At 67.9% G+C, this 26,755-nt stretch overlaps 12 protein-coding genes across 12 annotated transcripts; 7 read left to right on the top strand and 5 right to left on the bottom strand.

Moving 5' to 3' along the window:
• Nucleotides 1-86: 86 nt before the first annotated feature.
• On the top strand, nt 87-2,745 carry MICPUCDRAFT_16331 (bardet-biedl syndrome 7; the record flags this gene model as incomplete). The annotated part of the gene is made up of 4 exons (XM_003057972.1): nt 87-482; nt 662-843; nt 1,044-1,992; nt 2,068-2,745. 4 exons carry the CDS (start codon nt 87-89, stop codon nt 2,743-2,745), a joined length of 2,205 nt encoding a protein of 734 aa, XP_003058018.1.
• A 32-nt stretch (nt 2,746-2,777) lies between these two features.
• On the bottom strand, nt 2,778-3,954 carry RSP4 (flagellar radial spoke protein). Its single transcript, XM_003057607.1, has 2 exons — nt 3,870-3,954; nt 2,778-3,556 (listed from the first exon to the last, which is right to left on the bottom strand). Exons 1-2 carry the CDS (start codon nt 3,939-3,941, stop codon nt 2,984-2,986), a joined length of 645 nt encoding a protein of 214 aa, XP_003057653.1. The 5' UTR covers nt 3,942-3,954; the 3' UTR covers nt 2,778-2,983.
• A 315-nt stretch (nt 3,955-4,269) lies between these two features.
• Nucleotides 4,270-5,379, top strand: MICPUCDRAFT_32821 (uncharacterized protein). The gene is made up of 2 exons (XM_003057971.1): nt 4,270-4,299; nt 4,755-5,379. Exon 2 carries the CDS (start codon nt 4,763-4,765, stop codon nt 5,333-5,335), a length of 573 nt encoding a protein of 190 aa, XP_003058017.1. The 5' UTR covers nt 4,270-4,299; nt 4,755-4,762; the 3' UTR covers nt 5,336-5,379.
• A 381-nt stretch (nt 5,380-5,760) lies between these two features.
• MICPUCDRAFT_57056 (uncharacterized protein) lies at nt 5,761-8,337 on the top strand (the record flags this gene model as incomplete). Its single annotated transcript, XM_003057970.1, has 1 exon — nt 5,761-8,337. One exon carries the CDS (start codon nt 5,761-5,763, stop codon nt 8,314-8,316), a length of 2,556 nt encoding a protein of 851 aa, XP_003058016.1. The 3' UTR covers nt 8,317-8,337.
• A 245-nt stretch (nt 8,338-8,582) lies between these two features.
• MICPUCDRAFT_15943 (glycoside hydrolase) lies at nt 8,583-10,240 on the top strand (the record flags this gene model as incomplete). The annotated part of the gene is made up of 3 exons (XM_003057969.1): nt 8,583-9,002; nt 9,186-9,533; nt 9,719-10,240. The coding sequence occupies 3 exons, from the start codon at nt 8,583-8,585 to the stop codon at nt 10,238-10,240; spliced, it is 1,290 nt and encodes a 429-aa protein (XP_003058015.1).
• A 565-nt stretch (nt 10,241-10,805) lies between these two features.
• On the top strand, nt 10,806-12,467 carry MICPUCDRAFT_57053 (uncharacterized protein; the record flags this gene model as incomplete). The annotated part of the gene is made up of 1 exon (XM_003057968.1): nt 10,806-12,467. One exon carries the CDS (start codon nt 10,806-10,808, stop codon nt 12,465-12,467), a length of 1,662 nt encoding a protein of 553 aa, XP_003058014.1.
• A 225-nt stretch (nt 12,468-12,692) lies between these two features.
• Nucleotides 12,693-13,667, bottom strand: MICPUCDRAFT_57052 (uncharacterized protein; the record flags this gene model as incomplete). Its single annotated transcript, XM_003057606.1, has 1 exon — nt 12,693-13,667. One exon carries the CDS (start codon nt 13,665-13,667, stop codon nt 12,693-12,695), a length of 975 nt encoding a protein of 324 aa, XP_003057652.1.
• A 239-nt stretch (nt 13,668-13,906) lies between these two features.
• Nucleotides 13,907-16,728, top strand: MICPUCDRAFT_39199 (uncharacterized protein; the record flags this gene model as incomplete). The annotated part of the gene is made up of 3 exons (XM_003057967.1): nt 13,907-13,996; nt 14,121-14,450; nt 14,758-16,728. The coding sequence occupies 3 exons, from the start codon at nt 13,907-13,909 to the stop codon at nt 16,726-16,728; spliced, it is 2,391 nt and encodes a 796-aa protein (XP_003058013.1).
• A 59-nt stretch (nt 16,729-16,787) lies between these two features.
• On the bottom strand, nt 16,788-18,363 carry MICPUCDRAFT_57049 (uncharacterized protein). The gene is made up of 2 exons (XM_003057605.1): nt 18,155-18,363; nt 16,788-17,824 (listed from the first exon to the last, which is right to left on the bottom strand). Exons 1-2 carry the CDS (start codon nt 18,293-18,295, stop codon nt 17,015-17,017), a joined length of 951 nt encoding a protein of 316 aa, XP_003057651.1. The 5' UTR covers nt 18,296-18,363; the 3' UTR covers nt 16,788-17,014.
• Nucleotides 18,364-18,799: 436 nt separating this feature from the next.
• MICPUCDRAFT_57048 (uncharacterized protein) lies at nt 18,800-24,218 on the top strand (the record flags this gene model as incomplete). Its single annotated transcript, XM_003057966.1, has 6 exons — nt 18,800-18,895; nt 19,074-19,391; nt 19,535-19,708; nt 20,075-21,565; nt 21,938-23,593; nt 23,749-24,218. 6 exons carry the CDS (start codon nt 18,800-18,802, stop codon nt 24,148-24,150), a joined length of 4,137 nt encoding a protein of 1,378 aa, XP_003058012.1. The 3' UTR covers nt 24,151-24,218.
• A 51-nt stretch (nt 24,219-24,269) lies between these two features.
• Nucleotides 24,270-25,346, bottom strand: MICPUCDRAFT_15814 (uncharacterized protein; the record flags this gene model as incomplete). Its single annotated transcript, XM_003057604.1, has 1 exon — nt 24,270-25,346. The coding sequence occupies one exon, from the start codon at nt 25,344-25,346 to the stop codon at nt 24,270-24,272; it is 1,077 nt and encodes a 358-aa protein (XP_003057650.1).
• A 155-nt stretch (nt 25,347-25,501) lies between these two features.
• On the bottom strand, nt 25,502-26,302 carry MICPUCDRAFT_57046 (uncharacterized protein; the record flags this gene model as incomplete). Its single annotated transcript, XM_003057603.1, has 1 exon — nt 25,502-26,302. One exon carries the CDS (start codon nt 26,300-26,302, stop codon nt 25,502-25,504), a length of 801 nt encoding a protein of 266 aa, XP_003057649.1.
• Nucleotides 26,303-26,755: the final 453 nt, after the last annotated feature.

Below are 26,755 nucleotides of genomic sequence, written 5' to 3'. Positions count from 1 at the left end.
TAAAAAACGTCTCGCGTCGCGCCCCACGGTCAGATTTCCCTCGCGCTGGGGGAGGGGCCCCGGGGGGCCGAGGGCGCGCGGTCGCGATGTCGCTCTCGTTCTCGCGCAGCGACATCACGCAGACGGCCCAGGCCGAGCGCGGGACGATGTGCGTCCTCCCGCTCGGCAAGGGGAAGCGGCAGAACAAGCTCGCGCTCGGGGACGTCGACGGCGTCGTGCGCGTCGTCGGATGCAAGCGGGACGAGCGGAACGTCGTGTTCAAGCTGGAATGCGGCAACGGCGCGCCGATCACGTCGCTGTCGTGCGGCGTCGCGGCGCCGCAGGTGGACAAGCTCTTCGCGAGCGCGGGGAACACGATCCGGGGGATCAACAGGAAGGGGAAGGAGTTCTTCAAGTTCACGACGAACCTGCAAGACGTGATCAAGGCGTTGCACGTGGACAACTACAACATCTACGCCGCGTCCGAGTACGTCGCGAACATGGTGCGCGCGCGCGTATTACATCTCGGATCGACGGTTCTCGTGCCGCCGCGCGTGAATCACCACCCACGACGTGACCAAACCAAACCAACGGGAAGATCCCACGTCACAAAAATCACTCCGCGCGGCATCACACTGACCGACCGTTCCCGCCGCGCCGCCGCCGCGCCGCCGCCGCGCAGTACGTAAACTGCGCGGATTCGCATTTTTTCATGTCCAACGACAGGATACTCGACGTCGTCATCGCGCCCGTCATCCTCCCGGACGAGAAGAACCCGATACTCGCGTGCGCGGACCGCTTCATCCGCGTCGTGCAAGGATCGGACCTGTACTACGAGGCCGCGGTGAACGGCGTCCCGACGACGTTGTGCCGCTGCGTCGAAAACGAAAAGAAGGTGCGTTCTATACACTGGCTCCCATACGACCGCGTCGGCGTGGTGAACGCCGATCCTTAAGGACTTCGCCCGTCGCATCTCTCCGCCCAGGGTCCCTCGCTTTCATTCCCCGACCGCGACGCCTTTCAACTTCAACTGACGCCTTTCAACTCCACCCCGACATGAAGAGGACCGCGATGAACGCCGCGGGACCCGCGCCGGGTACCGACGCGAAAGCTGGGAAGATCGAGATCCTCTTCGGCACCGAGCAAGGCAGCGTCGGCCAGCTATTTCTCGACGGGAACGCGGTCACGAGAGGGTGGGTCATCGACGCGGCCAGGGGCGTCGGCGGCGTCAGCGCGCTGTACGGCGACATGGACTGCACCGGCGACGGGAACTGCGACGTCGTCGTCGGCCGCGACGACGGCGGGTTGGAAGTCTACGCGTTGGACACGAACGGGCAGCCCGCGCTGGTGTATCAGAAGAGCTTAGGCGAGGCGGTGCAGACGATACGGCACGGGTGCGTCTCGAGCCCGTTCCCGGAGATTTTGGTGCACACGTTCAGCGGCAAGGTGCTCGGATTCGCGCCGGGGTCAGACAGCCGGACGATCGACGGGTTCGGGTTGGGCGCGGAGAAGACGGAACACGAGGAGAGGCAGGACAACATGCGCGCGGAGAAGCGCGTGAAGCAGCTGAATAAAGAGCTCGAGAAGCTCGCGAAGGAGGTGGAGAAAGCGAAGGAGAATTACGCCGCCGTGAGCGGCGGTCTCATCGCCGTCGACGGCCCCGCGAAGGTGCTCGATCGATTCGTCCTCGACGCCGACGACGCGTGTTACGCGTTGAGTTTGGAGGCGCCCGCGGCGTTGTTCAGCGTGAGCGTGCACTCGGACGTCCCGATCGATCTGCTCGACGTGAAGGATAACGCGGCGATATGCTCGCGGTCGCCCGCGGACCCGGCGAACGGGACGCACGCGGCGGCGACGTACAGAGTGAACGAAGGGAACAACAGAGTGGAGCTGAGGATGCGCGCCATCGAGGGGAGAGCCGGGACGGTGCGGTCGTTCGTCGTCCCGCGGCAGTCGCCGAAGACGTCCACGGAGAAGGTGCATCACATCAAGCCGCTGTGTTTACACCGACGAGTGAACGCGATGTCGTCGGCTGCGGCGGGGGCGGGGGCGGGGGGGGAAGATGAAGCGTCAACCGCCGCGGAGGAGGACGCGGGCGCGGCGGCGGCGGCGCCCGTCAACGAGCTCGTCGCGAGAGGCGATTTCACCCTCGACGACGCGCATCACTGGTGCGTCGTGTGCCTGAACGAGATCCCGACGCGGACGCCCACGGGGGTCGAACACGCGACGTACGAGTTCGAGAACGTGCTGCTGAAGACGACGCTCAAGATTGTCATCGGGGACGGGGAGATGACGTGCGTCTCGGATAACGTCTCCCCGCTCGCGCTTCTGAAGGATCTGATCGGAAAAGAGGCGACGGAGAACCAGCTCAGGGTGAACTTCAGTTTCAACTTGAGCGACGCCTCGGTGGCTCACTTTTGCGATCGCGCGCACCCGCTGATCGAGTACCAGCGCGAGCTCGTGCGGAAGGGCGAGCTCGTGGAGGGGTTGAAGGAGCTCAGGACGCAGGAGAACGGCGACGTGGACTTTTTGGACGACGAGTACAAGCGAATTCTCGCCGACGAGGCGAAGATCGTCGCAGAGCTCAAAGAGCAGCCGAGGCGGTTGGAGTACCTGCACGGCGTCGTGAAGGACTTCACGGTCGACTGGCACAAGTTCCGCGGATCGAACGTGAAGCGCGCGCTCGCGGGGATCGACGAAGCGCTCGCGCTCGGGGACGTGTCGCGGGAGCGGTTGGAAGAGATCGTCTCGAGAGGCGCGGCGTGACGCGATCCGCCGAGCGTCGCGTTACTCGTACTGTAGTAGGCATCTTAATTAGGCTTAAACGACGTTATTCTCGACGCCGCGTCCTCGAGGCACGACGTTCACCGCGCGCGCGGGATCGAATCGAGTCGAATCGAGTCGAATCGAGTCGAGTCGAGTCGCGTCGAGTCGCGTCGATTCGAGTCGAGTCGAGTCGCGTCGATTCGAGTCGAGTCGAGTCGCGTCGAGTCGCGTCGACTCATCACGCGGCGACGGTCTCGACGACGCCGCCGTTGAACGACCCGTCCTCGTTCCACGTCCCGATCTGCACGTTCCCGGTCTTCGCCCACGTGTACGCGCCCTCGCCGATCGGTTTCCCGTCCTTGAACGGCCCCTTGTACGTGCTCCCGTCGCGCAGCACCCACTCGCCCTCGACGAAGGCCCCCTTCTCCCACGTTCCCATGAACGTGCTCGCGGATGCCTTGAAAAAGTAGCTCCCGACGCCGTCCTTCTTCCCGTTCGTGAACGCGCCCTGGTAGACGTCCCCGCTCGGGTAAGTGTACTTGCCCTCGCCTTGGATGACGTCGTCCTCGAACGCGCCCTCGTACTTGGAGCCGTCCGGGAGGATCAGCGCGCCGACGCCGGATCTCTTCCCGTCGACGTATTCTCCCTCGTACGACCCCTTGTCATCCGCGAAGACGTACTTCCCTTTGCCCTGACGCAGCGACGTCGTGTACGTCTCCGGTTCCGGCGGCTCCGCGGGCTCCGCGGGCTCCGCGGGTTCTTCGCCCTCCGCGGGGGGTTCGGGTTCGGGTTCGGGTTCGGGCGGCGCGGGCTCCTCCTCGCCCTCCTCCGCGGGGGGCTTCTCGACCTCTTTCGTGCACTTGACGTACGTCCCCTCGAACGTGTCGCCGTTCGGGAACGTCATCACGCCCTGACGAAGAATGCCGCGGGGGGGGAGGGGGGACGGGGGGATGATGTCAGCGGATCGATCGCGAGGGACGCGCGCGAGGGGCGCGAATCGACGAGGCGGCGACGAGGACGCGCGCGTCGCAGCATCCAAAAGCGGGAATTCGTTCGTCGATCAATTCGACGCGCGCGCGGCGCGCGAGAGAGACGCGCGGCGACGGGGGACGCACCGCGCCGACCGGATACCCCTCGTCGAGCTCGCCCTCCCACACGCACGGCGGGAGGGGCTCTTCTTCGCCTTCTTCGGCCATGTTCGGCGTCTGACGAGAACCTGGGGGGAGCGGGCTCGCGCGCGCTCTTCTGCGGAGGACGCGCCCGTCTCTCGCGCACGGCTTCGCTTCGTCGTTCGTCCCCTGAGCCTCCGACGACCGGTCTGCCAGACAGCCAGCCCAGCCCGCGTCGCGATCGACGTTGATTTTCACCCACGGTCCGATGCGTCGTCTCCTTTCCGTGGTTTCAAGAACTCCTATCAAACCGGTCAAGACTCCGCCGAAACCTGCACCCTCTCTCCGTTTTCTTTCGCGCTTGTTTTCGCCGTCTTAGCTCGTCGGCGTCGCGCGCGCTCGCCCTTTTCCAACGCGCAACGCGGTTGAGCTTGCTACCAGAAAGGTGCGCGTCGCATCCAACACGTCTTCGCGTCGTCCTCGACGCCGTCGCGGCGCTCGCGCGCGCGTCGCGACGTCGCCGTCGCGCGACTCCGGCGCGCTTAGGGTTCACGGCAGATTTCCATCTCAGGGAACTCGCGCCCGCGACGCGCGCCGGCGATCGACCGTCGACGCGGCGGAGGATTCGTCCGCCGTCGCGTCGGCGCGCTCCCCGCGCCGTCGCGTTCGTCTTCGGAGCGCGCGCGCCGTCGCGACTCGCGCGCGTCGTCGCCCGCGCGTCGTCGCCGCCCGCGTCCGCGCGGCGCGTTCGTTTAGGGCTTTGATTCGATCGAGGGGCGGGCGAGAGATTCCATCAGGCTCGCCGCCTCGCCCCCCCGCGCGTCGCACCGCGAACGCGCGCTGACGCCCTCCTCCCCCCATCCTCCTCCTCCCTCCCCATCCTCCTCCCACCTCCATCAGGCGGCGAGATGAAGGTTTTAAAGGCGGAGCGCGAGCTCGCCATTCCCGAAGGCATCACCGTGACCCTCAAGGCGCGTAAGATCTCCGTGAAGGGCCCGCGCGGTTCCCTCGAGCGCGACTTCACGCACGTCCCGAGGATCGACCTCTACCACAACAAGGAGGAGAACAAGATCGTCGCGACGATGTTCTTCTCCTCCAAGAAGCGCCTCGCGGTGTTGCGCACGGTGTGCTCGCACATCTCCAACTTGTTCGAGGGCGTCACGAAGGGTTTCCGATACAAGATGCGCGCGGTGTACGCGCACTTTCCCGTGAACGTCAACATCGACGGCAAGGGCGAAAAGGTTGAGATCCGGAACTTCTTGGGCGAGAAGCGGACGCGGACGTGCGTGATGCAGGAGGGCGTGAAGATCAAGAGAGACGACATGGTCAAGGATTGCCTCGTCCTCGAAGGGAACGACATCGACAACGTCTCCAAATCCGCGGCGCTCATTCACATGTCGTGCCTCGTGAAGAAGAAGGACATCCGTAAGTTCCTCGACGGTTTCTACGTCTCGGAGAAGGGCGTCATCAACGACGATTAGGCTCTTAGAGTGTAACGACGTGTAAGGACGCGATTGAGAAAAAAGAACACTTGATGTCCTTCGTAGACTGATTGCTCGTACGAAAGATTACCCGACCTCGTACCGTACTCGTCCGTACTCGGCTTGTGTACGTTAGGCCGCGGGCGAAACGCCTCTCCCGAGGTTTCTTTCGTCAGCGGTTTCGTCGCGTCCTCCCCCTCGTTCGCACTCGAGCGCGCGCGCGGCACGACCGCGATACGACAGCCCGGACGCGACCTTCGCGTCTTCGTCGCGATGCCACCGTCAGAAGACGCGCCGCGCGCTCGAGCGCTTCGACTCGCGCGCGCGTGAGGAGAGCGACGTCGCGTCGCATCGCGTCGCGTCGCGCCCGGCCCGCGCGGCCGCGGGCCTCTTTCTCGCGTTCTCCGTGATCCCGCGGTCGTCTGATGTCCTCCTCGTCCGCGCCCGCGCCGCCGCCGCCGGCGACGCACTCCCCCGACGGCCAAAAGATATGCTACGAGGAGACGACGACGCCGCCGGAGGGTTGGATCTTCCCCCCGCCGCCGGCGTCGCCGCCGCCGCCGCCCATCGGAACCGTCCCGCCGCCGCCGTGGAACGCGCCGTCGCCGCCGCCGCCGCTGCCGCCGGATCCGACGCTCAACCTCACGGGGTCCGGGTCGGGGGGCGCGGTCACGACGTGGACGATCGTCGTGCCGTGCCCGGCGGAGGAGGAGGTGGCGGCGGGGAAGGCGCTCATCTTCGGATTCGTCGACGGCGAAAACCCGTACCAGCTCGCCGCGTTCGTGCTCTTCTGGATCGTCGGGTTCGCGCTCCTCGTGAGGCGGTACTACGTGAAGTGGGCGAAGCGGCGCGCGGACCGAATCGTCACGTTCGAGATCGCGTGCGGGAGGTTCGTGAACCGGGGCTTATGGAGCGCGAAGAAGAATTTCGACAATTACCTCCGCGAACGCGACGACGCCGTCGCCGAGGCGAAACTCGCGAAAGAGATGGCGAAGATGAAGGGGAAGAAGAACAAGAAGAAGCGCCAGCGGCGGAAGAAAAAAGCGCCGCCGCCGCGCGAGCCCATCCCGGTCCCGATGCAGACGTTCTTCGACTCGTATCGACTCGTCGAGGACCCGGCGCGTTGGCGGTCGCGGCTGCGCGTCGTCTTGGATCCGGAGGACACCGACGCCGTGACGTTTCGGTCGTTCGTCGTCGGCCTCGGCGCGCTCGGAACCGGGGTATTCGAGCGCGTCGGGAGCGACTACGTGCACCCGAAGTTTATCTTCACGTTCGGGCTCTTAGACCCGACGCGCGCGGGGCACGTGAGTCGCGACGACCTCTTGAAGCTCGCGTGGAGGTTCGTCAAGGCGAAGGAGAAGAAGTGGAAGCTCGACGTCGACGAGAGCGACGACGAGGACGACGACGGCGGCGCGGCGGCGGACGAGAAGGATAAGAAGCCGAAGTTTCGCAAGCTCGCGGACGTGGAGGACATCGAGGAGGTTGGCGAGCGAGCGGCGCTGGAGCGACGGCGGAGGGATCACGTCAAGATTTATGTGAGCGATCAAAACGCGATGAAACTGAAAGGCTTCACCACCGACGGGTCCAAGCCCGACGAGGAGGTCGAAGACCTCGACGCGTGGACGCGCGTGAACCCTCTGAAGACGGAAAAGCAGAAGCGACGAAGCGCGCGAGACCGCGCGAAGATAGAGAAGCGGATGGAGACCAGGAAGCGGCTGCGGAAGGCGGTGACGACGCTGCGAGACGAATACCGCGAACGCGTGGATCTGAGCGATTTCGCGCGGCTCGCGACGGCGCTTCCGCAGCCGTTCAAACCCGCGTTTCGGCTGTACGACGCGCTGAAAAAGTACGTCAAACCGGCGACGAGGGTCGTGGCCGAGGTCCCGGGCTTAGCGCTCGACGAGCGGCGCGTCGCGGACGAGGTGGACCAGTGGGTCCGAGACCAAAAGCCGGCGTGGTTTTTCGACGACCCGAGGACGATTAAACGCCGCCGCCGAGAGGACCGAGACCCGAAACTGTTAGAGGAGCTCGCGCACATGACGCGGAAACCTTCCAGCGATAAAGAAACCGTGAGGGATATGTTCGATAAGTACGACGAAGACCGAAGCGGCGGGCTGGACGTCGAGGAGGTTGCGTACGCGCTCGGGGACTTGGGCGCGCTCGATCACGTCCTCGCGTCGTGGGGCAGCGTCGAGGAAATTTTCGAGGAGTTTGACGACGACCAGAACGGCACGATGGACTTCACCGAGTTCACGACGATGATCAACAAAATCAAGCAGCTGAAGCGAAAGGCAGAGGGCGAGGACGTCCAGGAAGAGGCCGCGGTCGAGATCGGGGACGAGAGCAAGCTGTACGTCGTCGATTTGAACGGAAAGCGACGCCCGCCGAGGCCGCCGCTCGGGCCGAAGATCGGCGGCCGGTCCCAAGCCGTTCGAATCAACGCGCGATACAGAGTAGACTCCCTCCTCACGATGCCGCCGCGCGAGGCGGTGGAGACGCTGAGCAAAGTCAGCGAGCGCGCGCGCGTGCTCGCGCTGAACATGCTGAAGATTAAAAACGCCGCGGAGATTGTCTACGTCATGCCGCCGCGGCAACGCGCGGAGCTGTACCCGTCTCTGCACCCGGACGTCGAGCTCGAGGTCCTCTCGATGCTGAAACACCCGGAGCGCGTGAGAAAGCACCCCACGGAGCTGCGGACGTTCGTGGACAGGCAGGCGGTGGAGTTGCCGGGGAGCGTGGGAGGCGCGAGCGGCGTGCCCGCGTTTCTGACGGCGCCGCCGGTGCGATTCCCGGACGAAGACGAGCTCGACAGCGCGCGGGAGACGACGACGCGTTCCAACTCGAGCTCGAACGACGGACGCGGGCGCGCGCGGGGGGACGCGTACGCGGTCGTGGACGTGGGCGAGGGCGGCTCGGAGTCCGAGTCCGAGGACGACGACGGGCTTGACGAGGACGGGAGGTTTAGGTATCACATAGTCTAGCTAGAATGAAAAACGTGACCTTATTTGGCGAGCGCGAAAACGACGTTTCCCCGCCCGCGCTGATGACAACCTACTGTACGTGTACCTCGCGACGACGTCTCGAGCCTCGGACCCCGCGTCTCGGACGTCGCGAGACTCGCGCGAGCGGCGGATATTCTCTCTCAGGAGAGCGTGCCCTCCTCCGCACACGTCGACGCGCGCGCGCACGCCCGCCCTCGCTCTCGACCCCTCCCCTCCCCGCCCCTCGCCGCGCGTTCGCCGCCGCGATGCCGATCGCGCGCTCTCGCGCGCTCCTCCTCTTCGCCGCGGCGACGACCGCCGCGCTCGCGCTCGCGACGCCCGCCGCCGCCGCCGCGACGTCCTTCTCCTCCGCGTCGTCGTCCGCCGCCGCGCGGAAGCTCCTGGACCACGACGTCGCGTCGTTCCGCGCGATCGAGGACGGCGGCGCGCACAACGCGCTCGACCCCGCGCGCGACGTCGGCGACCAGACGCGCGCGACGACGTGCCTCCCGAGAGACGACTTCGTTCGCGCGAACGGCGCGCTGTTTGAACTCGGCGGGAAGCCGTTCGCGTTCGCGGGGTGGAACCAGTGGGAGGTGCTGGAAGCAGCGTCGGACGCGCCGCCGCCGTTCCGCCACCTGCCGCTCCCCGGCCGCGAGCACGTGGTGAGGCTCATGAACGAGGCCGTGGAGAACGGTCTGAAAGTCGTCCGAATGTGGGCGCACACGATCACGGAAGGACACGCGATACAGGTGCGCCGCGACGACGGTCCCGGTCCCGTTTCCTCCCGCCAAAACTTTTTTGATGACTCTCGACGGAACCGCAAAAATCCACTCAACCCAACCGACCGCCCGCCGCCGCCGCCGCAGTCCGCTCCCGGGGTCTGGAACGAAGACATCCTCCGCGGGATGGACTTCGTCATGGATCAAGCCCGCGCGCGCGGGTTGAAGATCATATGGGCGCTCGCGGATAACTGGTACCCCGTCGGCGGAATCGACCAGTACGTGGAGTGGTCGCCCACGGCGAGTCGACACCGCGACTTTTTTACCGACGCGCTCGCGATCCGTTTCTTCCGCGACTCGTTCGAAACGATCGCCAACAGGGTGAACACGTACAACGGCATCGCGTACAAAGACGACGCGACGATCATGGCGTGGAACCTCGCGAACGAGGCGAGATGCCAGCGATGTGATTCGAGCGTCATGCAGGCGCGTTATGTGTCACACTGGTCCCCATACGACCGCGTTCGCGTGGTGAACGCCGTTCCTTAAGGACTTTCTCTCCCGGCGGTCGTTTCTCTCCGCCCACCCCTCTCTTTCAATCCCGACACGCCTCGACGCCTTTCAACTCCGCTTCTAACGCCTTTCAACTCCGCCGCCTTTCAACCATCTTCACCATGCAGCGGTGGATCGAAGACACGTGCGCGGCGTTCAAGGAGATCGATCCGAACCACCTCGTGGGGATCGGCTACGAGGGCTTCTACGGCCCGGACTCGGGGCACGTGGACTTGAACCCGAACGGCGGCGGCTCGGATTGGGCGTCGAAGGAGGGCCAGGACTTCATCCCGAACAGCGCGGTAGACTGCATCGATTACGTCGGCATTCACGTGTGGCCGGATAACTGGAATTTTCTCGGCACCGAGTTTCAGAAGAAATTCATCCGAGAGCACGTGGACGACGTCAGGCGGTCTATCCCCGGAAAGCCGTTCGTGCTCGAGGAGTTCGGGAATATCGTCGCGAAGGACGACGCGGAAGAGAACCGCGAGAACGCGAAAGGCGGAAGAGAGACGAAGACGCGCGACGCGTACTTCAACAGCGCGTTTGAAGTCGCGGAGGTGCGTCTCGGTCCGTCGGGTTCGGGTTCACGCCTTCCTTTCACCCTTCTTTCCTCGGTTTCACTTTCACCGCCATCCCGATCAAACTGAACCCATCGCCCGCGTCGACAGGCGGCCGCCGCGGACGGCGACCTCGCCGGCACGCTCTTCTGGCACTGGTACGACCGCGGCGTGGGACCCGGCAAGTACGGCGTGCGAAGCAACGACAGCACGTGGCCGATCATTCAGTCGCACGTCGAGAGCATGAACGCGATCACCGGCCTCCCGCGGTCGTGCCCGGCGTGAGCGCGGAACCGAAAGACGACGCGAAACGAAATTCTCGATTTTCGCGCCGCGAGCGCGCCGGCGGCGAACGTTCCCCTCCGCGACGTCCCCCGCGCCGCGCGCGTCGCGACGCGCGACGCGAGCGCGCGGACGAGACGCGCGCGCCGTCGCATAGCCGTAACGGCCGTTGTAACGAACACGAAACGAGCGAAACGCCGAGAGAAAGAAACGCCCGAAAGAAACTTCGAAACGAACTCGGTTCGCGTACGTGTACGCGTCACGAAAAGTTTTTCTCCGTCCCCGTCTCGCACTCGTTTCGCGACACTAGTCATTACGCGCACGCGCACCTTCGCCGCCCGCCGCACGCCGCCGTCGTCCGCGCCGCAGCGCGATGACCGCCCCCGCGCCGCCCGCCGCGGCCGCCGCGCCGTCCCCTTCCGACCCCGCGCGGGAGAGCGACGGCTCATCAGACGCGCTTTCACCCGGGAGCAAAGATCTCAGGGCGAAGCGCGACAAGCTCCAGGTGGAGATGATGGAGATGGAGCTTCAGGAGCGTCGCGAGAAGCTCGCGCTGCAGCAGGCGGAGCGCGCGCAACGGATCAAGGAGCGCGAGTTCGAGCTCGCGGAGCGCGCGGCGAGGTTCAAGTGGCCGTTCAACGGCGTCGACAGCGCGATGGGCGCGGAGGCGTCGAGGCAAGCGCACCCGTCGGGACCGGGTCACGCGTCCACCTCGGGAGGGGGCCCAGGACAGACGTTTAATCCGACGCACCAGCAGCCGCACCAGCAGCCGCCCGCGATGGCGTTCGCCGCGCCGCCGCGGCCGTCCACGCCGCCGTCGTCGTTCGCCGCGCCGAAGCCGAGGAAGAAACTCTCGCTCCAGGTCTCCTCCGAGATGGCCGTCTCCATCGCGCCGGACGACGGCGCGTCGCATCAGATGCCGAACGAGGGCGCGGCGGAGGCGGAATCTTCCGAGAGACTCCTTCAGAAGGAACCTCTCGAGGACCACGACCCGATGACGGACCTGCCGATCCCGCTGGACATCGGCCGAGGCGCGGTGTTCGAAAAAGTAAAGCAGATCAACGAGCACAAGGACGCCATCAAGCGTTCGTACGTGGACCAGATGACCGAGCTCGAGATGAAGGAGCTCGAAGCCGCCGCCGAGGCGGAGCAGCGGAGACGCGCCGCGGAGAAGCTCGCCGCGCAGGCGATGCTCGAGGTGCGCACGTCGAGGGTCACGGAGATCACGAAGCTCATCGCGGCGTCGCTGACGCTCGTGAAGAAGTCCAGCGAAGCTCTGGACGGGCTCGTGCTGCGCTTGGTGGACGTCATCGAGCAAAACACCGCGGAGGACGTCGGGATAATCCACGAGGAGGAGATCGATTTCGACGGCAAGACGGTGAAGAGCAAGCTCATGGATCTCGTCACGCAAGGGTACGTCCCATCGCAGACGCAGCTGGACGAGGCCGTGGAGGCGGTGGAGGCGATGCGCCCTCGGAGCGAGCGCGCGACGGTGAACACGCTGCAGCGCGACCTCGCGAACTTGAAGCAGGTCGTGGAGGGTCTGGACGAGCCCAACACGACGGCGCAAGACGCGGAGGTTGTGCAGAAGGAGACGCTGCAAAAGGAAGAGGACGACGCAGCCGCGTTGATCGCGAAGGCGAAGGCGCTGAGCGCGCGTATCTTGCGCGAGGAAGCGGAGGCGACGGAGAGAGAGAAGGCGGCGTTGCAGCGGACGTTGGACTCGCTGCCGCCGCCGTCGGAGCTGAGCAAGCTGACGATGGAGGATCTCGCGGCGCGGGACGCGCCGCTCGCGGATCTCGCGAAGAAGCTCGCGGAGGATTCGCAAAAGGCGGCGGCGCAAGCGGCGGCGGAGGACGCGGCGTTGCCCGTGCCGCCGGAGCTCATCACGGAGCTGCAGACGCTGAAGGGGAAGAAGAAGTACCTCCAGGAGATCGCGGAGCTCAAGGCGGAGGTGGAGCGGTTGCAGAACCCGCCGGAGGAGGGGGGCGAGGGCGAGGGCGACGGCGAGGGCGGCGAGCCGGCGGCGGCGTGATCGTGATCGCGTTCGCGCCTCGCCGCGCCGCGCCGGGGTTTGGGTTGGGTTGGGTGATAGAGCGCGCGCGTTATTCTGTTATGTATTCGATTCGACGTGCCGAGCGCGTGCCACCGAAGACGAGACGTCGTCGCCGCGTAGCGTCGCGTGAGAACGGCCCACCACTATTCGTCGCATCTTAAGATATACTGTACCTCAACGCACGCGCACGACAATCTGTCCATCCTACGCTGCCGCTCGTAGACACATCCACGCGGCGTTCTCGCCCATGAACGCGCCCTCCCCGTCCCCCGCGTCATCACCCGGGACGTACACGCTCCGGTCGAACCGCAGCGCCCGCGGCCTGAGCGACCGGAAAGGGTTCGCCTCCGTCTCCCAGAGCCACTCCACGCCCGCGCCGGCGCCGCCGCCGGCGTCCGCCGCCGCCGCCGGCGTCGTCATCGCCCTCAGCGCGTCCTCGTCGCTCTCCGCCTCTTTCACCGTGTACCCGGTCACGACGAGCGGGCACTTGTGCGCGTGGACGATCCTGTCTATCGTCGGTCTCCACTCGTCCTGCGAGTACCCCCACATTCCGGCGTTGAACGCGACTGCGAGCTCGGGGACCCACCCCGAAAAAGTGCTCGCGGTCGACGCCTTCCTCTCCGCGGGCGCGTCGGCCTCCTCCTCCTCCTCCTCCTCCTCCTCCCCCTCCGACGCGATGTCGTGGTACAGCCCGACGTGATACCCCACGGAGACGCCCGCGCGCCGCCGCTTCGGGCTCGGCGCCTCCTCGTCGTCCTCGTCGTCCTCCTCCTCCTCGTCGTCGTCGGCGCCGCGCACCGCGTGGAACTCTCCCTCCGCGATCCCGTCGTCCACCGTGACGTTCGGCCCCGCGCACAGTATCTCGACGTTGGCGAACCCGCGCGCGTCGTCGCCGACGCCGCCGCGTTCGAGCACGGCGCGGAACACCTCCGCGGTCGCCTCCGGGTTCGTCCCCTCGACGCGGTCCGCGCCGACGACGAGGACGCGCAGCGTGTCGTCGCGCTTCGGCGGGTGGTGCCGAGATTTCGACGCCGCGTCCTCCTCGACGCGCACGCGATGCGCGCGGACGCGCTCGACCGCCTCTAATATCGTGAACGCCCTCGAGTGCTCGTGTGCGAACGCGATCGCGAGCTCGTCGTCGTCGTCGTCGCCTCCGCCGCGGACGGAGGACCACGACATCCCGTCGCGGCGCGTCTCGCGTTCTGACGTCGTGGCGCTCGTGTTTTCTCGCTGCCGCCAGCGTGAGGTGCGTGTTCGTTCACGTTTTTCACCCACCGCTCGGTTTCAACATTTGATCGCGTCCCTTTTCAACTGACCGATGAGCCAATTTTCGTACGGAATGGCCTCGCGAGAGGAGGAAGGAGACAGTTCGGTCGCGGGACCATTGCCCGCGCGCCTCGGCGGCGGTCGCGGCGATCATGGACGCGGGCGGCGGGCCCGGGCCCGGGCCCGGGTCCGAAACCGTCGCGAGGGAGGACCTCGCGGACGCGAAGCGACGGCTCCTCGCGGTGCGTCGCCGCGTCCGTCTCGTCGTCGTCGCCGTCCCCGATCGTCCGATCCTTCCTCGACCGTCCTCCCTCCCTCCCCGCTGACGCGCTCGCTTCCGCCTCCCCCCCCACCCCTCTTCCACAGCTCGCTGGCCCGAACGCGGAGACGTACTGGTCCACCCTGAGCGCGTTCCTGCAGAAGCAGATCGCGAAGACGGAGCTGGACGCGCGCGTGCCCGCGCTTCTCCAAGGCTCGCGCGACGCCGTGCGGCTTCACGACGCGTTCCTTCGAGGGATCTACTCCACCGCGGTGAGCAAGTCGCGGGCGCTCGCGCGGCAGCAGGCCGCGGCGATGGCGCAGCAGCAGCAGCAGCAGCAGCAGCAGGGAGGAGGAGGAGGAGGAGGAGGAGGAAACGGTGGCGGCGGCGGCGGGGAGGCGGCGAGGTTGAGCAGTCACGGAGAACAGATCTCTGATGTGCGTTCTATACACTGGTCCCCATACGACCGCGTCGGCGTGGTGAACGCCGATCCTTAAGGACTTTGCCCGGCGTGTCTCTCCGCCCACCCCTCGCTTTCAATCCCCGCCATCGACGCCTTTCAACTCCAACTGACGCCTTTCAACTCCACCCCGACGTTCGCTTGTATAGAACGGCCCTGAGTCGCACGTGCGTGGCGCGACGACGACGACGACGACGACGCAACAACAACAGCAACAGCAACACGCGCAGGGGGTGATGATGCCGCAGCAGCACCAACACCACCACCAACACCAACACCCGCAGCAGATGTACCTCACGCCGACGCAGCCGGGTCAGGGGATGGGACCGGGGACGATCGCGAGCCTCACGCCCGCGCAGCGTCAGTACCTCGCGCAGCAGCAGCAGCAGCAGCAGCACGCGATGATGCAGCAACAGCAGCAGCAGCTAGAGCAGCTGCGGCGGCGCGGCGGCGACGCGGAGAGCGGGCCGGAGAGCGCCGCGCTCGCGGCGCGAAGAGCGAGGGACGCCGCGCTGGAGATGCAGAGACGGCAGCAGTTGCAGCAGTACCAACAGCAGCAGCACGCGCAACAGCAACAGTTTCAACGCCACCCGGACTGGGCGCCGCCGCGGTGGATCGAGGCGACGCCGGGCGCGACGGCGCCGGCGGCGGCGCCGGGGCCGAAGAAGAAGGGCCGCCCCGTGGGGAGCGGGAAGAAAGCGAAAGCGGCGGCGGCGGCGGCGGCGGCGGCGGCGGCCCAGCAGCAGCAGCAGCAGCAGCAACAACAACAACAACAACAGCAACTCCTCGCGCTGCAGCGGATGCAACAACAGATGAACCTGCAACGTCTGCAGCAACACTGGGCGGCGTTGGGCGGCGCCGACGCGCAGACGAGCGCGCCGCAGCCTCATCCGCCGCACGGGACCGCGGGGCCGTCCGGCGGGTTGACGCGAGCGCAGTTCCAGGCGTCGCCGCCGGCGCGGCAACGCGAGTTGGCGCTCGAGCAAGAGCGCCGACGCCAGCTGTACCAAGCGCAACACGCGACGGCGATGCAGCAGCAGCAGCAGCAGCAGCAACAGCAGCAGCAGCGCGCGCACGCGGAGCTGGAGCTGTCGCTCGCGCGGCAGAAGCGGGAGCGGGAGCAGCAGCAGCTGGACCACCGCGCCGCGCTCGGCGGCGAGGCGACCGCGGCGGCGGCGAACAAAAAAAGTCGACGGAGTCATCATCACCCGTTCGCCCTCGACGGGGCCCCCGGGACGGAGGGCGTCGACGCGAGCGCGCGCGTCGCGTTCGTCTCCCCGAGCGTCGTGACCTTAGGCGACGACGTGAGAGGCGGGATGACGGGGGAAGGCGGCGCGCGCGTCGACATCGCGGCGCCGCGGCCGTCGCTGGACGCGTTGTACCGCGAGATGGACGTCGACGACGAGTGGTGGGACGAGATGTTGAAGACGAGCGGCGAGCGCCGCGCGGGGCCCGGGGAAACGGGCGACGACGACGACGACGTCATCGAGACCCTGGAGAAGGACGACGACGACGGCGATGACGGCGGCGACCGCGGAGGCGACGCCGCGTCGCCCGGGTCGGACCAGACCGCGGTGACGGTGGCGGCGGCGGCGGCGTTCGCGCCCGCGGGGGGAAAGCCGTTCGCGCGCGCGGCGACGCGACGCGTCGCGCGCGCCGCCCCCGCGCCGCCGCCGCCGCTGATCGGGATATCCGCCCCTCGCGCGCGCGCGCTCGTCGGCGTTGTCGCGACGAGCGCGGACCTGGCGGCGTCGTGCACGCCGGCGGGTAACGCTCTCGGTGAGAGCGTTTCGAATCTCCCGAGGGACGCGGTCGTCGCGGACGAGGACGTCTTGGCGCGGTCGATGCGCGTCGTCGCGCGCGATTCGATGCTCGAGGATGTCGACCCGGCGTGCGTGCGCGCTATGGCGCACGCGGTGAGGGAGTACCTGACGCGGACGGTGAGGAAGATCGTCGCGAAGAGGGACGAGCGGCTGGCGGCCGCGGAGGGGAACGAAGGGAGTGTCGGACGCACGAGCGCGTCGGACGCGTCGGACGCGTCGCGAGCGAAGGATGAATCCTTGGACGAGATGGAACGTCGGATGCTCGCGCGCGGGGGTAATAAACGCGTGGGCGTGGAGGACTTAGTCGCCGCGACCGCGGATGAACCGGACGCGCTCGGACGGCGCGATCGGCTCGCGTTTCTCGCCGCGGAGGAAGGCGTGACGCGCGCGCGGTTGGGCCGCGGTCGCGAACGGCGGGAGGACGATTCGTGACGAGACGAATCGTCGAGACGAGACGCAGACGGCTCGCGCTTCTTCCTCGCGATGATAACTTATTAACCTTATTATTAACCTTATTAAACTTAAAACTAACTTTTGCGAGCGTGTCTTCTAACTACTGTACGCGGAGAGCAGTCATCATACAACGGTACAACCGAACGTTCGATCTTCCGCGCGTTCCTCGGCGGAGGAGATCAAAACGCGTCTCGTCGGTGGGTTTCGCGAGCGAAGCGCAGCGCTTCGGATCGGATTCGGGTCCATCCATCCATCCATCCGTCCGTCAACACGCGCGCACGGACGGGTTCTCGCGTCGGTGCTTCCGCCCGACGCGCTTCCCCGGCCCGCTCAGGATCCCGAGAAGCGGCTTCGCGGCGACGTGCGGCTCGGCTCGTCCCCCGCGCGCGTCGTCCCGTCCCGCCTTTTCCTTCTTGCACTCGTTCGACCGCCCGCAGCGATCGCTCGGGCCGGACAAGATGCCGAGCGCGGCCTCGTCGTTCATCTTGCACGCCGACGCCGTGGGCGGCGCGGTGGGCGCGCCGCCAGACTTGGCGAACGCCCTCACCGCGCGATGGTTCGCGGACCGCCGCACGCGGCCGCCCGGGGATTCGAACAAGTCGCCGTCTCGCTCGTCGTCAAACGACGACGACGACGTCTCGTGCGCGGACGCGGACGCGGACGCGCACGGCGGCGGCGGCGCGCCCGCGCGGCCGTGCGAGCCTCTCCTGCCGACGCGATCGCCGAGGTCGTCGAGCATCCCGAGCAGAGGGTCTCTCGCGTCGCGCATGTCTCCCGCGCCGCCCGACGCGCCGCGCCTCGTCGTCCGTCGACCCACGCGTCGCGACGGGCCCTCGAGGAGGTCGAACGTCGTCCGGCGCGTCGCGAACGCGGCCGCGCGCTTCACGCGGCGCGCGCGCGAGTTCCCGAGCTCGTTCAGCTTCAGGGTGTTCCTTGTGCGCTGTTTGGAGGCGCCGGCGCCGCCGTTTTTGTTCGCCGCGTTGGAAATATCTCCGCTCGACGGCCCCGGTCCCGCGGTCACGCTGAGGAATTCGAAGCTCGGCGTGCGGCGATGCGCGCGCGCGACGATCGGTCCCTGCGAGCGCGCGGCGCGGTCGATCGGCGGGCGCGTCAGTCGATGAGGTTTTCGCATCGATCTCGGTCGATATCGCGGTCGAGCGATCGACGCGACGCGACGCGCGGCGCGATCGTGCGAGGCGGAGCGAGGGGATCGTTTGATTTTCGAATCGGAGCGCCCGCGGCCTCGCACGGCTCGTTTTAGGATCGGGTGTTACGCGCGCGACGCGTCGCGCGACGCGCGGGGACGCGCGACGCGCGGGCCGCGCGGCGGGCGACGGGAGCGCGGCCGCGAGGAGAGAGACCGACGCGCGCGACGCGTCGTCGGGCGCGGGACTGGCGAGCGCACCCGCGAGGTCGTAAAGCGCGATCTTTTCCCGGCCGCCTCGCCGGCGGCGAACGTCGAGCGGGAGGACGATCCCGCGCGCGTCGACGCGGACGCGACCGCGCGCGACGCGCACGGCGCGCTCATCGTGAAGCTCGCGGCCATGAGAGAGACGACCGGGTTCGATGCTGCGGGGCGCGAGGAGAGGGCGAGGGCGAGGCGTCCGCGGGACGCGACGCTGTGCTCGAAGGTGTGCGTGACACGACGGCGTATTCGTGGCAAAGGTAGCGTCCCGCAGACGCGCCCCCGTGCTACCGTGGCGGTTTAAGGCGGGAAAACGGCGCTTTTTGCTGCCACGGTGTTGACTCAACGTGTTGCGCCTGATCGCGCCGCGCGCTAATTCTCTCCTCGCGACTAAAATCTCAGTCCTCTCCGCGCCGGCGGAGAGGGGGCGCGGAGTCACGGACGCGCGAGACGCCCGCGGCGAATGCGCGCGCGCTCGTGACGCGCGTTGACACGTAGAGGGTGGTGAGAGCACCTTCTGATCGCTCGCGCGGCCCGTCGACGCGTTCGCCGCCGCGCGCGGCGAGCGATCCGCCGTCTGCCCCCGCCCCGCCGTCATCGAGTTCGTTAATAGACTACGAGCAGCGACCGCGCTGACGTCGCGCGATGGCGACCGTGGAGCAGTACCTCTCCGTCCTCGCGGGCGCGCAGTCCGCGACGAACGCGGACGCGCAGCGCGCGGCGGCGCAGATGCAGATCGAGGTCCGTCCCCGTCGCGTCCCCGCGCCGCGCGCTCGCGCGCTCGCGACGAAATCGAAAAGAAAACCCAACGCGTCGGTCGGCCGCGAACGCGATCCTCCTCCTCCTCCTCCTCCTCCTCCTCCTCCTCCGACGACGACTGACGCGCGCTCGCTCTTCCTCTCGCCCCTTCCTCTCGCAGCTGAAGCAAGGCGACCCGCGGCGCGCGATCGCGGTGTGCATGACGCTCATAACCCCCGGTCAGCCGATCGAGGCGAGGCACTTCGGCTACGGCGTCCTGCAACACGTCGTCGCGAAGCGCATGGACGAGTTCACGCCCGACGAACGCAATCAGCTCGCGAAGGTGACGTTCGATAACCTCGCGGCGTGCGGCAACGCGCCCGCGAACGCCCCGGAGCCGTTCATGATCAAGTCCAAGGTGGCGACGCTCATGGCGGAGATCGTGCGGAGGCAAGGCGCGTCGCTGTGGACGTCGCTGATGCCGGATCTCGCCGCGGGGGTGAGACTGCTTCCCATACGACCCCGTTCGCGTGGTGCACGCCGTTCCTTAAGGACTTTTCCCGTCGTCACTCTTCACCCGCGCTTCCCTTTCAACGTTTGACTGGTAAGACGTTCAACTGACCGATCGCTTCACCCACGCAGGCGAACAGCGAAAGCGCGCACCTCACCGAGCTCTGCGCGCTCGTGATGCGGTACGTCGCGGAGGACGTCGCGGTGTACAACGACGATCTCATCGGGGGGAGGATGAAAGAGCTGCTATTCGGGCTCACGTCGACGCTGCCGCAGGTGCTGCCGGCGCTGTATCGCGTGTTAGAGGTGCGCCGCGACGACGACGACGGGGCGGATTCGTCTGGTTTTCGTTTGCGTTCTCCTTACACTGGTCCCCATACGACCGCGTTCGCGTGGTGAACGCCGATCCTTAAGGACTTTTGCCGGCGTCTCTCTCCGCTCGCTCTCGCGCGCTCTACTCTCTCTGTCGGGTCGCGTCGAGGCTGCCGATGACGAAACACCCTTTAAGGATCAACCATCCGAACATCCCAATGTGGATCATACTTTTAACTCTCTTTACGAGGCACCGGCGACGCGACGCGACGAGAGAGTCTAACCCCCGACCCGCCCGTTTTCCTTTTGCTCACCGCCGACGCGCCGCCGCTCCTTCCAATACGCTCCGCTCGTCGTCAGACGCACTACGCGCGCGCGGTGAACGCGGTCGCCGCTGGGGACACCCAAGGCGCGAAGTCGCACGCGGCCGCGGTGAGCGCGGCGCTCAGCGCTTCCGCGGTGTACACCGAGTGGGCGCCGCTCGCGCCGCTCTTTCGCAGCGGCCTCGTCGACGCGTGCGGGCACTTCCTCGCGTCGTCGGAGTTTCGCGCGAGCGCGTGCGAGGTTTTGCGGCACCTCACGCATCGGCGCAGAGGCGACACGGTGAACGGCGCGATCAAGGACGCGGCGAACGCGAACGCGAACGCGAACGCGTCGGGCGGCGGCTCGGGCCCGGAGGCGGACGCCGCCGCGGACGCCGCCGCCGTCGTCGCCGGCCTCGTCGGGATGTGCCGGTCGCTGGGCGTCGCCGCGCAGCACGTTCTTCAGGCGCCGCCCGCGGAGGGCGGCAGCGAGGAGCTCGAGTACGCGCGACGGTTGACGGAGTGCATGGCGTCGCTGGCGACGAACCACCTCGCGGTCGTGCCGGATCCCGCGTTGCGAGCGGCGTTTCTGGAGGCGCTGTTGGGACTGACGAAGTATCCGAGCCTGGCCGTGCTCGGCGCGGCGATTCCCGCGTGGCCGGGTTTGCTGCGAGGGATGGGCGCGGAGCTCCCCGGGGCGTTTCAGCGACCGGACGGGAAAGGGCCGGGGTCGGGGGTGTACGGCGCGCAGCAAGCCCAAACCCAAGCCTCCGCGGCGGCGGCGGACGTCTCGTCGTCCTCCTCCGCCGCCGCCGGCGCCGCGAAGCTTCCCGACGGCGCCGTCGTCGCGCTCCTCGAGACGACGCGCACGTGGCTGGAACAGGGCGCGGGCGTCGCGCAGGGCCTGTCCAGCGCGGGCGTCCCCACCGCGATGGGCGACCAGTGGGAACAAGAGTACGAGTCCAGGGACGAGCTGCGAGAGGCGTGGGTCACTCTCCGCGCGCGTCTCATGGAGGTGACCAAGCTGTGCACGGCGCTCGAACCGAACGCCGCGGCGTCTTCCGCGGCGTCGCGCGTCTCGACGACGCTCGCGTGGCTCGCCCCCGGGGCGCCGCTGGACGCGAACGCCGCGAGCGCGGAGGGCCGATCCGCGATCGACGACGCGATCGGCGCGTCGTTGGAGGGGGTGGTGTCGTTCATCGAGCCCGTCGTGCAGGCGTTGCCGTTGACGGGCGCGGCGGCGGCGTCGACGACGCCCGCGCTCGAGAGCATGCTCACGTCGCTCCTCGCGATCGACCTGAAGTCGCCCGTCGCGGTGTCGCAGCTCGCGCGGCTGCTGGAAGCGCTGGGGCGCGCCGCGCTCGTGCGCTCCGAGGCGGCGTCGGCGCTGCTCAACCGACTCTTCGCGCTTCTCGGGAGCCTTCCGGTGGAGGACGCGGGGGCGCCGCCGGTGCGCGCGAAAGCGGCGATGCTCGCGGGGAGGACGGTGCAAGCGGCGCGGCAGAGGGTGTGCGCGGCGGTGCTGGGGGTGTGCGCGGCCGCGCCGAACGTGCGTGAACCCTCCCGTTCTTCGAACCCGTTTTTCCCTTTCCCTTTCCTTTCTCTTTCTCTTTCTCTTTCTGCTCTTTCCCTCCGCCCCCCGCCCGTCCGCGCCGCTTAGAACGCGGACCGGACGCGCCGCGCGCGCCTCTCATCCGGTCCACGCTATGCTGCGGCGCGAAAGTTTCGCGTGTTGTTTTTATCATCACGCCGCGCGGACGTCGCGGCGCGGACGGGCTCTCAAGATTCGTCTCGCGTTCGTTCGTCGCCGTCGACGCGGCGCTGAAAGTCAAAGTCGCGCGAGTCTCGTCGTCGAAGCGCGTCGTCTCCTCGCCGCCGTTGACCCGTCTCCTCCGTTTGTTTTTTACATCGTCCGTCGCAGGTGTTCAACGCGCACTTGGAAGCGTTCGCGAACCAGGTCGAGGGCCTGCGCGCGAACGGCCAGCTCAGCGGCGTGGAGAGAGGCTCCCTCGCGGAGGCTCTGCTCGCGGTCGCGGGCCCGTCCGGCCCCGCGCGAGTGCGAGACGTCCTGAGGTGGCTCCTCGAGCCGGTGCGCGCGAGGTGGGTCCCCGCGCCCGGCGCCGCGTCCGGGGACATCGCCGCGCTCGCGTCTCTCGCGGAGCTCGCGAAGGGCGAGACCGGTGGTTCGAACGGCGGGTCTCAAGGCCTCTCCGCCGCGCACTGGGAGCTGTTCCACGACGTCCAGCTCGCGGAGCGGTGTCTGCGACGCAGCGGCGGCGACCACGAGCCGAGCGCGAGCGCGGAGAAAAAGTCGACGACGGCGGCGGCGAACATCCCCGCCGGTCTCGTGCAGCCCGTGGACCCGCCGCCGCCCGTGGAGGAGTGTCCGGCCGCGGACCACCTCGAGTGGGTGCTGACGATGTGTAACGCTCTGTGCGCGAGCGTTCACAGGGTATGGACGCCGCGAGGTCACGAGGAAGCGCGCGCCGTCGGCTTGGACCGAGCGCTCGCGATGTCCCCCGAGGAACAAGCCGCGCACCTCGTGCACGGCCCCGCGCGGACGTTCGCGCTGAGCGGCGGCGGGTCGCCGCCGCCGAGCGCGACGGTCACCGCGACGCGCGACTGGCTCAGAGGGCTGCGAGACGCCGCCTACGCGATGATGACGTTGTTGTCGACGCACGCGCCCGGGGCGTTTTACCCGAGCGAATCCGTCGCGCGCGCGGTGTCCGACGCGGCGTATCGCGACCTGCAGCACATGCACGACCGACACGCGCGCTTCTTGCTTCACGCGCTCGCGCGACCGGTGCTGGGGCGGTGTCCCGCCGCGCACCGGCCGCTGTGGCACGCGGCGCTGACGTCGACGCTTTCGCCGATGATGACGGAACGTCTCGCGCGCGCGTGGGCCAAGGTGAAGGCGGCGACGGAGCTGAGCAAAGAAGAGCGCGAGCGCGATCTGACGCACGCGGCGGGCGCGGGCGGCATATCCGGCGGCGGTTCAGGCGGCGGCGAGAACACCGGCGGCGGGTCGATCGTCCTCGAGGACCTCATCCACGAGCGGGTCACGCGGGATCTCTCCCGGGATTACTGCGCGTTGCTCGAGCTCATCGCGATCCCGGAGGGAACGTTCGGGAGGAAGACGAAGGGCAGCGGCCTCACCGGGCATCTCGCGGGCGTCGTCGGCGGCGGAAACGACAGCCCGAAAGGCGGCGGCGCCAAAGGCAGCGCGATGGACGCGTCCACCGCGCACGGCGGAGGAAAACACGTCCGGGACTGGATGCGCGCGGTGGCCGCCGTCGACGCCAGCGGCGCGCCCGCGCGCGGCGCCATCTCGACGGCGACCGCGGCGCTGTCCTGGGGCGACTCGGAGGCGGTCGGTCGCGCGCTGCACTTCTTGCGCGGCGTCACCGCGTGCGCGGCGGCGCCGGACGGCGACCAGTCCCTGCGCGAGACGGCGGGCGCGGAGATTTTGCCCGCGTGCATCGGCGGGTTGTCGGTGCCCTCCAACAGCTCGCATCAGGCGCGTTCTGTCATGTTTGTTCACTGGTCCCCATACGACCGCGTTCGCGTGGTGAACGCCGTTCCTTGAGGACTTTTTTTTTCTTCCTGGCGGCGCATCTCTCCGCCCACCCCTCGCGTTCAATCCCGACACGCCTCGACGCCTTTCAACTCCACGCCTGACGCCTTTCAACTCCACCCCGACGTTATTCGCTCGTACGGACCCTCGACCCTCAGGCGGAGCTGCTCGGGTTGATTCGCGACGCCGTCGTGCACTTGCTCCCAATCACGCACTCCGTGAGCGCGGTGCTTCTTGGGCTTCCCGGGATGACGAGCGAGGGGCTGAGCGGGGTGTTGACCGACCTCGCGAGCATTCGAAGCGAGAAGAAGGCTGCGAACAGGGTCAAGGAGATGTTGCTTCAAGCCGCGGGCGGGCCGGACGCGTTGCGCGCGTTCGCCGAGGCGAAAGCCGCGGCGACGAGCGTGGGCGCGATTCAGGTCCCGGTCGTACAGGCGCCGCGCGCGGCGGCGGCGGCGGCGGCGGCGGCGGCGGGCGTCGCGAGTCAGACGTGGAGCGAAGAGGACGTGAACGCGATCGGGCTGAACCCGCTCACGGCGAACGTCCGCGCGACGCAGTGACGACGGGACGGATGAACGCCCTTAAGTGAATAGCGGTCTCTTCTCTTCAACGCGGCGCCTACTACGTTCTCCTTACACTGGTCCCCATACGACCGCGTTCGCGTGGTGAACGCCGATCCTTAAGGACTTTTGAGAAGCGCGTTTAGCAACGCCGCCGCGTTCGCCGCGCTCGCCGCTCTCTCCTCGTCCGTCTCGCACGCCTCGAGGTTCAACTCCACGACATCCGCGGACCGCACGCGCCCCGTGGCCGCGAGCGCGCGCAGGACGTCGACGCACTGCTCCGTCGTCAGCCCACCGCGTGCTCTCGTCCCCACGCACGGCATGAACGCGCTCGGGTCCAAGACGTCCACGTCCAGCGACGCGTGGATCGGCGACCCCGGGTCGTCGTCGCTCGCCAGCGACGCGGTAAACGCGCGCAGATCGTCGACGCCGGTGAACCTCGAGACGTTCAGCGCGTTCAGGAGCGTCTCCTCGCCCGGGTCGAGCTCGCGCGAGCCGACGTACGTCACGCGCTTCGCCAGGTCGAGCGGCGGCGCGCGCGTCGTTCGAAGCCAGTCGTACGCGCCGCCAAAGTCGTTAGAGTCGTCGCGCGACAGGCCTCGCCGCTGACGCGACACCGCGAGCGCCATGCCGTGGAGGTTTCCGCTCGGCGACGTGCGCTCCGTGTTGACGTCCGCGTGCGCGTCGATCCACACGATTCGAGCGCTCGGCGCGTCGCGGAGGACGCCCGCGATGGAGCCGATCGAGACGGAATGGTCGCCGCCCAGCGCGAGCACGACGTCGTGGCGTCCAGCGCCGAGCGCGCGCGTCACCGCGTCGGCGAGTTTTCGATGCGCCGCGGACGCGGCCGCGAACGGCGTCGCGCCGCCGTCCGCGGCGGCGTCCGCGGCGGAGCGGAAGCCGTCTTCGCGCGCGAACGCGTCGCCGAGATCGTGGACGTCCCACCCGGGCGGAGCGAGCGCGCCGTCGCGCGCGAGCCGCCGCAGCGTCTCGGGCGCGGATTCGACGCCGACGCGACGCTGCCCCAGATTCGTGGGCGCGCCGACGAGCGCGACGGACCGCGCGGAGGACGCGCGCGCGACGTGGACGGCGTTCCGTCGCGTTTCTTTCGCGGCGTGCGCGCTCTCGAGGAGCGCGAGGACGACGAGGAGCGGGAGGACGAACCCGCGGACGACGCTCGCGGCGAGGAAACGCATGAGTTGCACTTCGACGCGTTCCGTGAAAATAATGGCGAGCTGACGACGCGTTTCAGCCGTTTCGTCGTCTGGACAATCCACGTGTCAACTACCTTCGCCCCCGAAACCCTAACCCTAATAACCCTAACTAGCTAGTAGCTAGGGTTTAGCCTAACTTAATTGTTCGGGTACAAGTTGAGCCCGGCGAACAAGCCGCCGCGCTCGAGGTCGAAGTACTCGTCCCCTCTCTTATTGTACGGCACCCCGCCGGCGGTCTCGCCTCTCAACCACTCGACGTACTCGTCCGGCAGACCGACTTGCACCGCGCCGTTCACTATCTTCGCGCCGTATTCGTTGAACGGCGGCACCGGCGCCCTGAGCCGCGCCGATCTCTTCGTGAGAAACGCCGTCGCGCGCGCCTCGACCCACGTCCACGAGCTCGCCTCCTCCTCCTCCTCCGCGTCGTCGCTCCGCGGCGGCGGCGGCGCGCGAACGAGCACGTCGATCGATTTCATCTCGTACCCGATCTCCCACTTTCGAACGAGCGCGAGCTCGCTTCGGCTGATGCGGTGCACGACCCCGAACGCCCTCGGGACTCTTCCGGTCGACGACGACGACGACGACGACATCGTATCCTCATCCTCTTCCTCCTCGTCGACGCCGACCTCGTCCAGGCTCGCGTACCCGCCGCGGTGCCGGAACACGAGCGCGTGCCTCGGCGCGCGCGCGATCGCGGACGCGGACGGGGAGACGCCCCGCGCGCGCAGCGTCGACGCCGCGAGGTTCGCGCCGTAGCTGAACATGAGGAGCGTGCCGTCGCGAGGTTCGGCGAGCACGCCGTCGAACCGCTCGCGGCGTTCTCGCGACGACGACGACGACGACGACGACGACGACGCGGCGGCGGCAGCGTGGCGCGAGACGCGGTGGGCGAGGACGCGCGGCGGCGCGAGGCACCTCGCGGCGGCGGCCGCGGACATGGTGCCGACAGAAGTGATGAATTCTGAAACCTCGAACCGGGCGGCATCGGCGGCAGCGCAGCGCGAGGGGCGAAATTTAACAATGCCCGGCACAAACCGCGGCGACGGCGCGGCGACGACACGATGACGACCTCGCGCGCGGTCTTCTCATCGCGTGTCCCGTGCGCGCGCGCGTCGGCGTCCGCGCCGCCGTCGCCCTCGCGACACCGACGAGGAGGAGGAGGACGACTCCCGTCGGGATCGGGATTCTTGAGACGAATCGCGCGACGACGCCTCCCCGCGTTATTACGCGCGGTCGACGCCGACGCCGACGCGTGGGGCCCGTGGGACCCGCCGCTGCCGCCGTTGAAGCACGACCACCCGCTCCTGTCGCACGACGTCGCGCGCGAGCTCCTGAGCGCGCGCGACGACGGCCTCGACGCGATGGACGTCTCCCTCGACTTCGGCAAGTCG

The sequence above is a fragment of the Micromonas pusilla genome, assembly GCF_000151265.4.
Source record: "Micromonas pusilla CCMP1545 genomic scaffold MICPUCscaffold_4, whole genome shotgun sequence".
In the NCBI taxonomy this organism is placed as follows: Eukaryota; Viridiplantae; Chlorophyta; class Mamiellophyceae; order Mamiellales; family Mamiellaceae; genus Micromonas; species Micromonas pusilla.
This window is presented reverse-complemented; position numbering and strand designations above follow the sequence as displayed.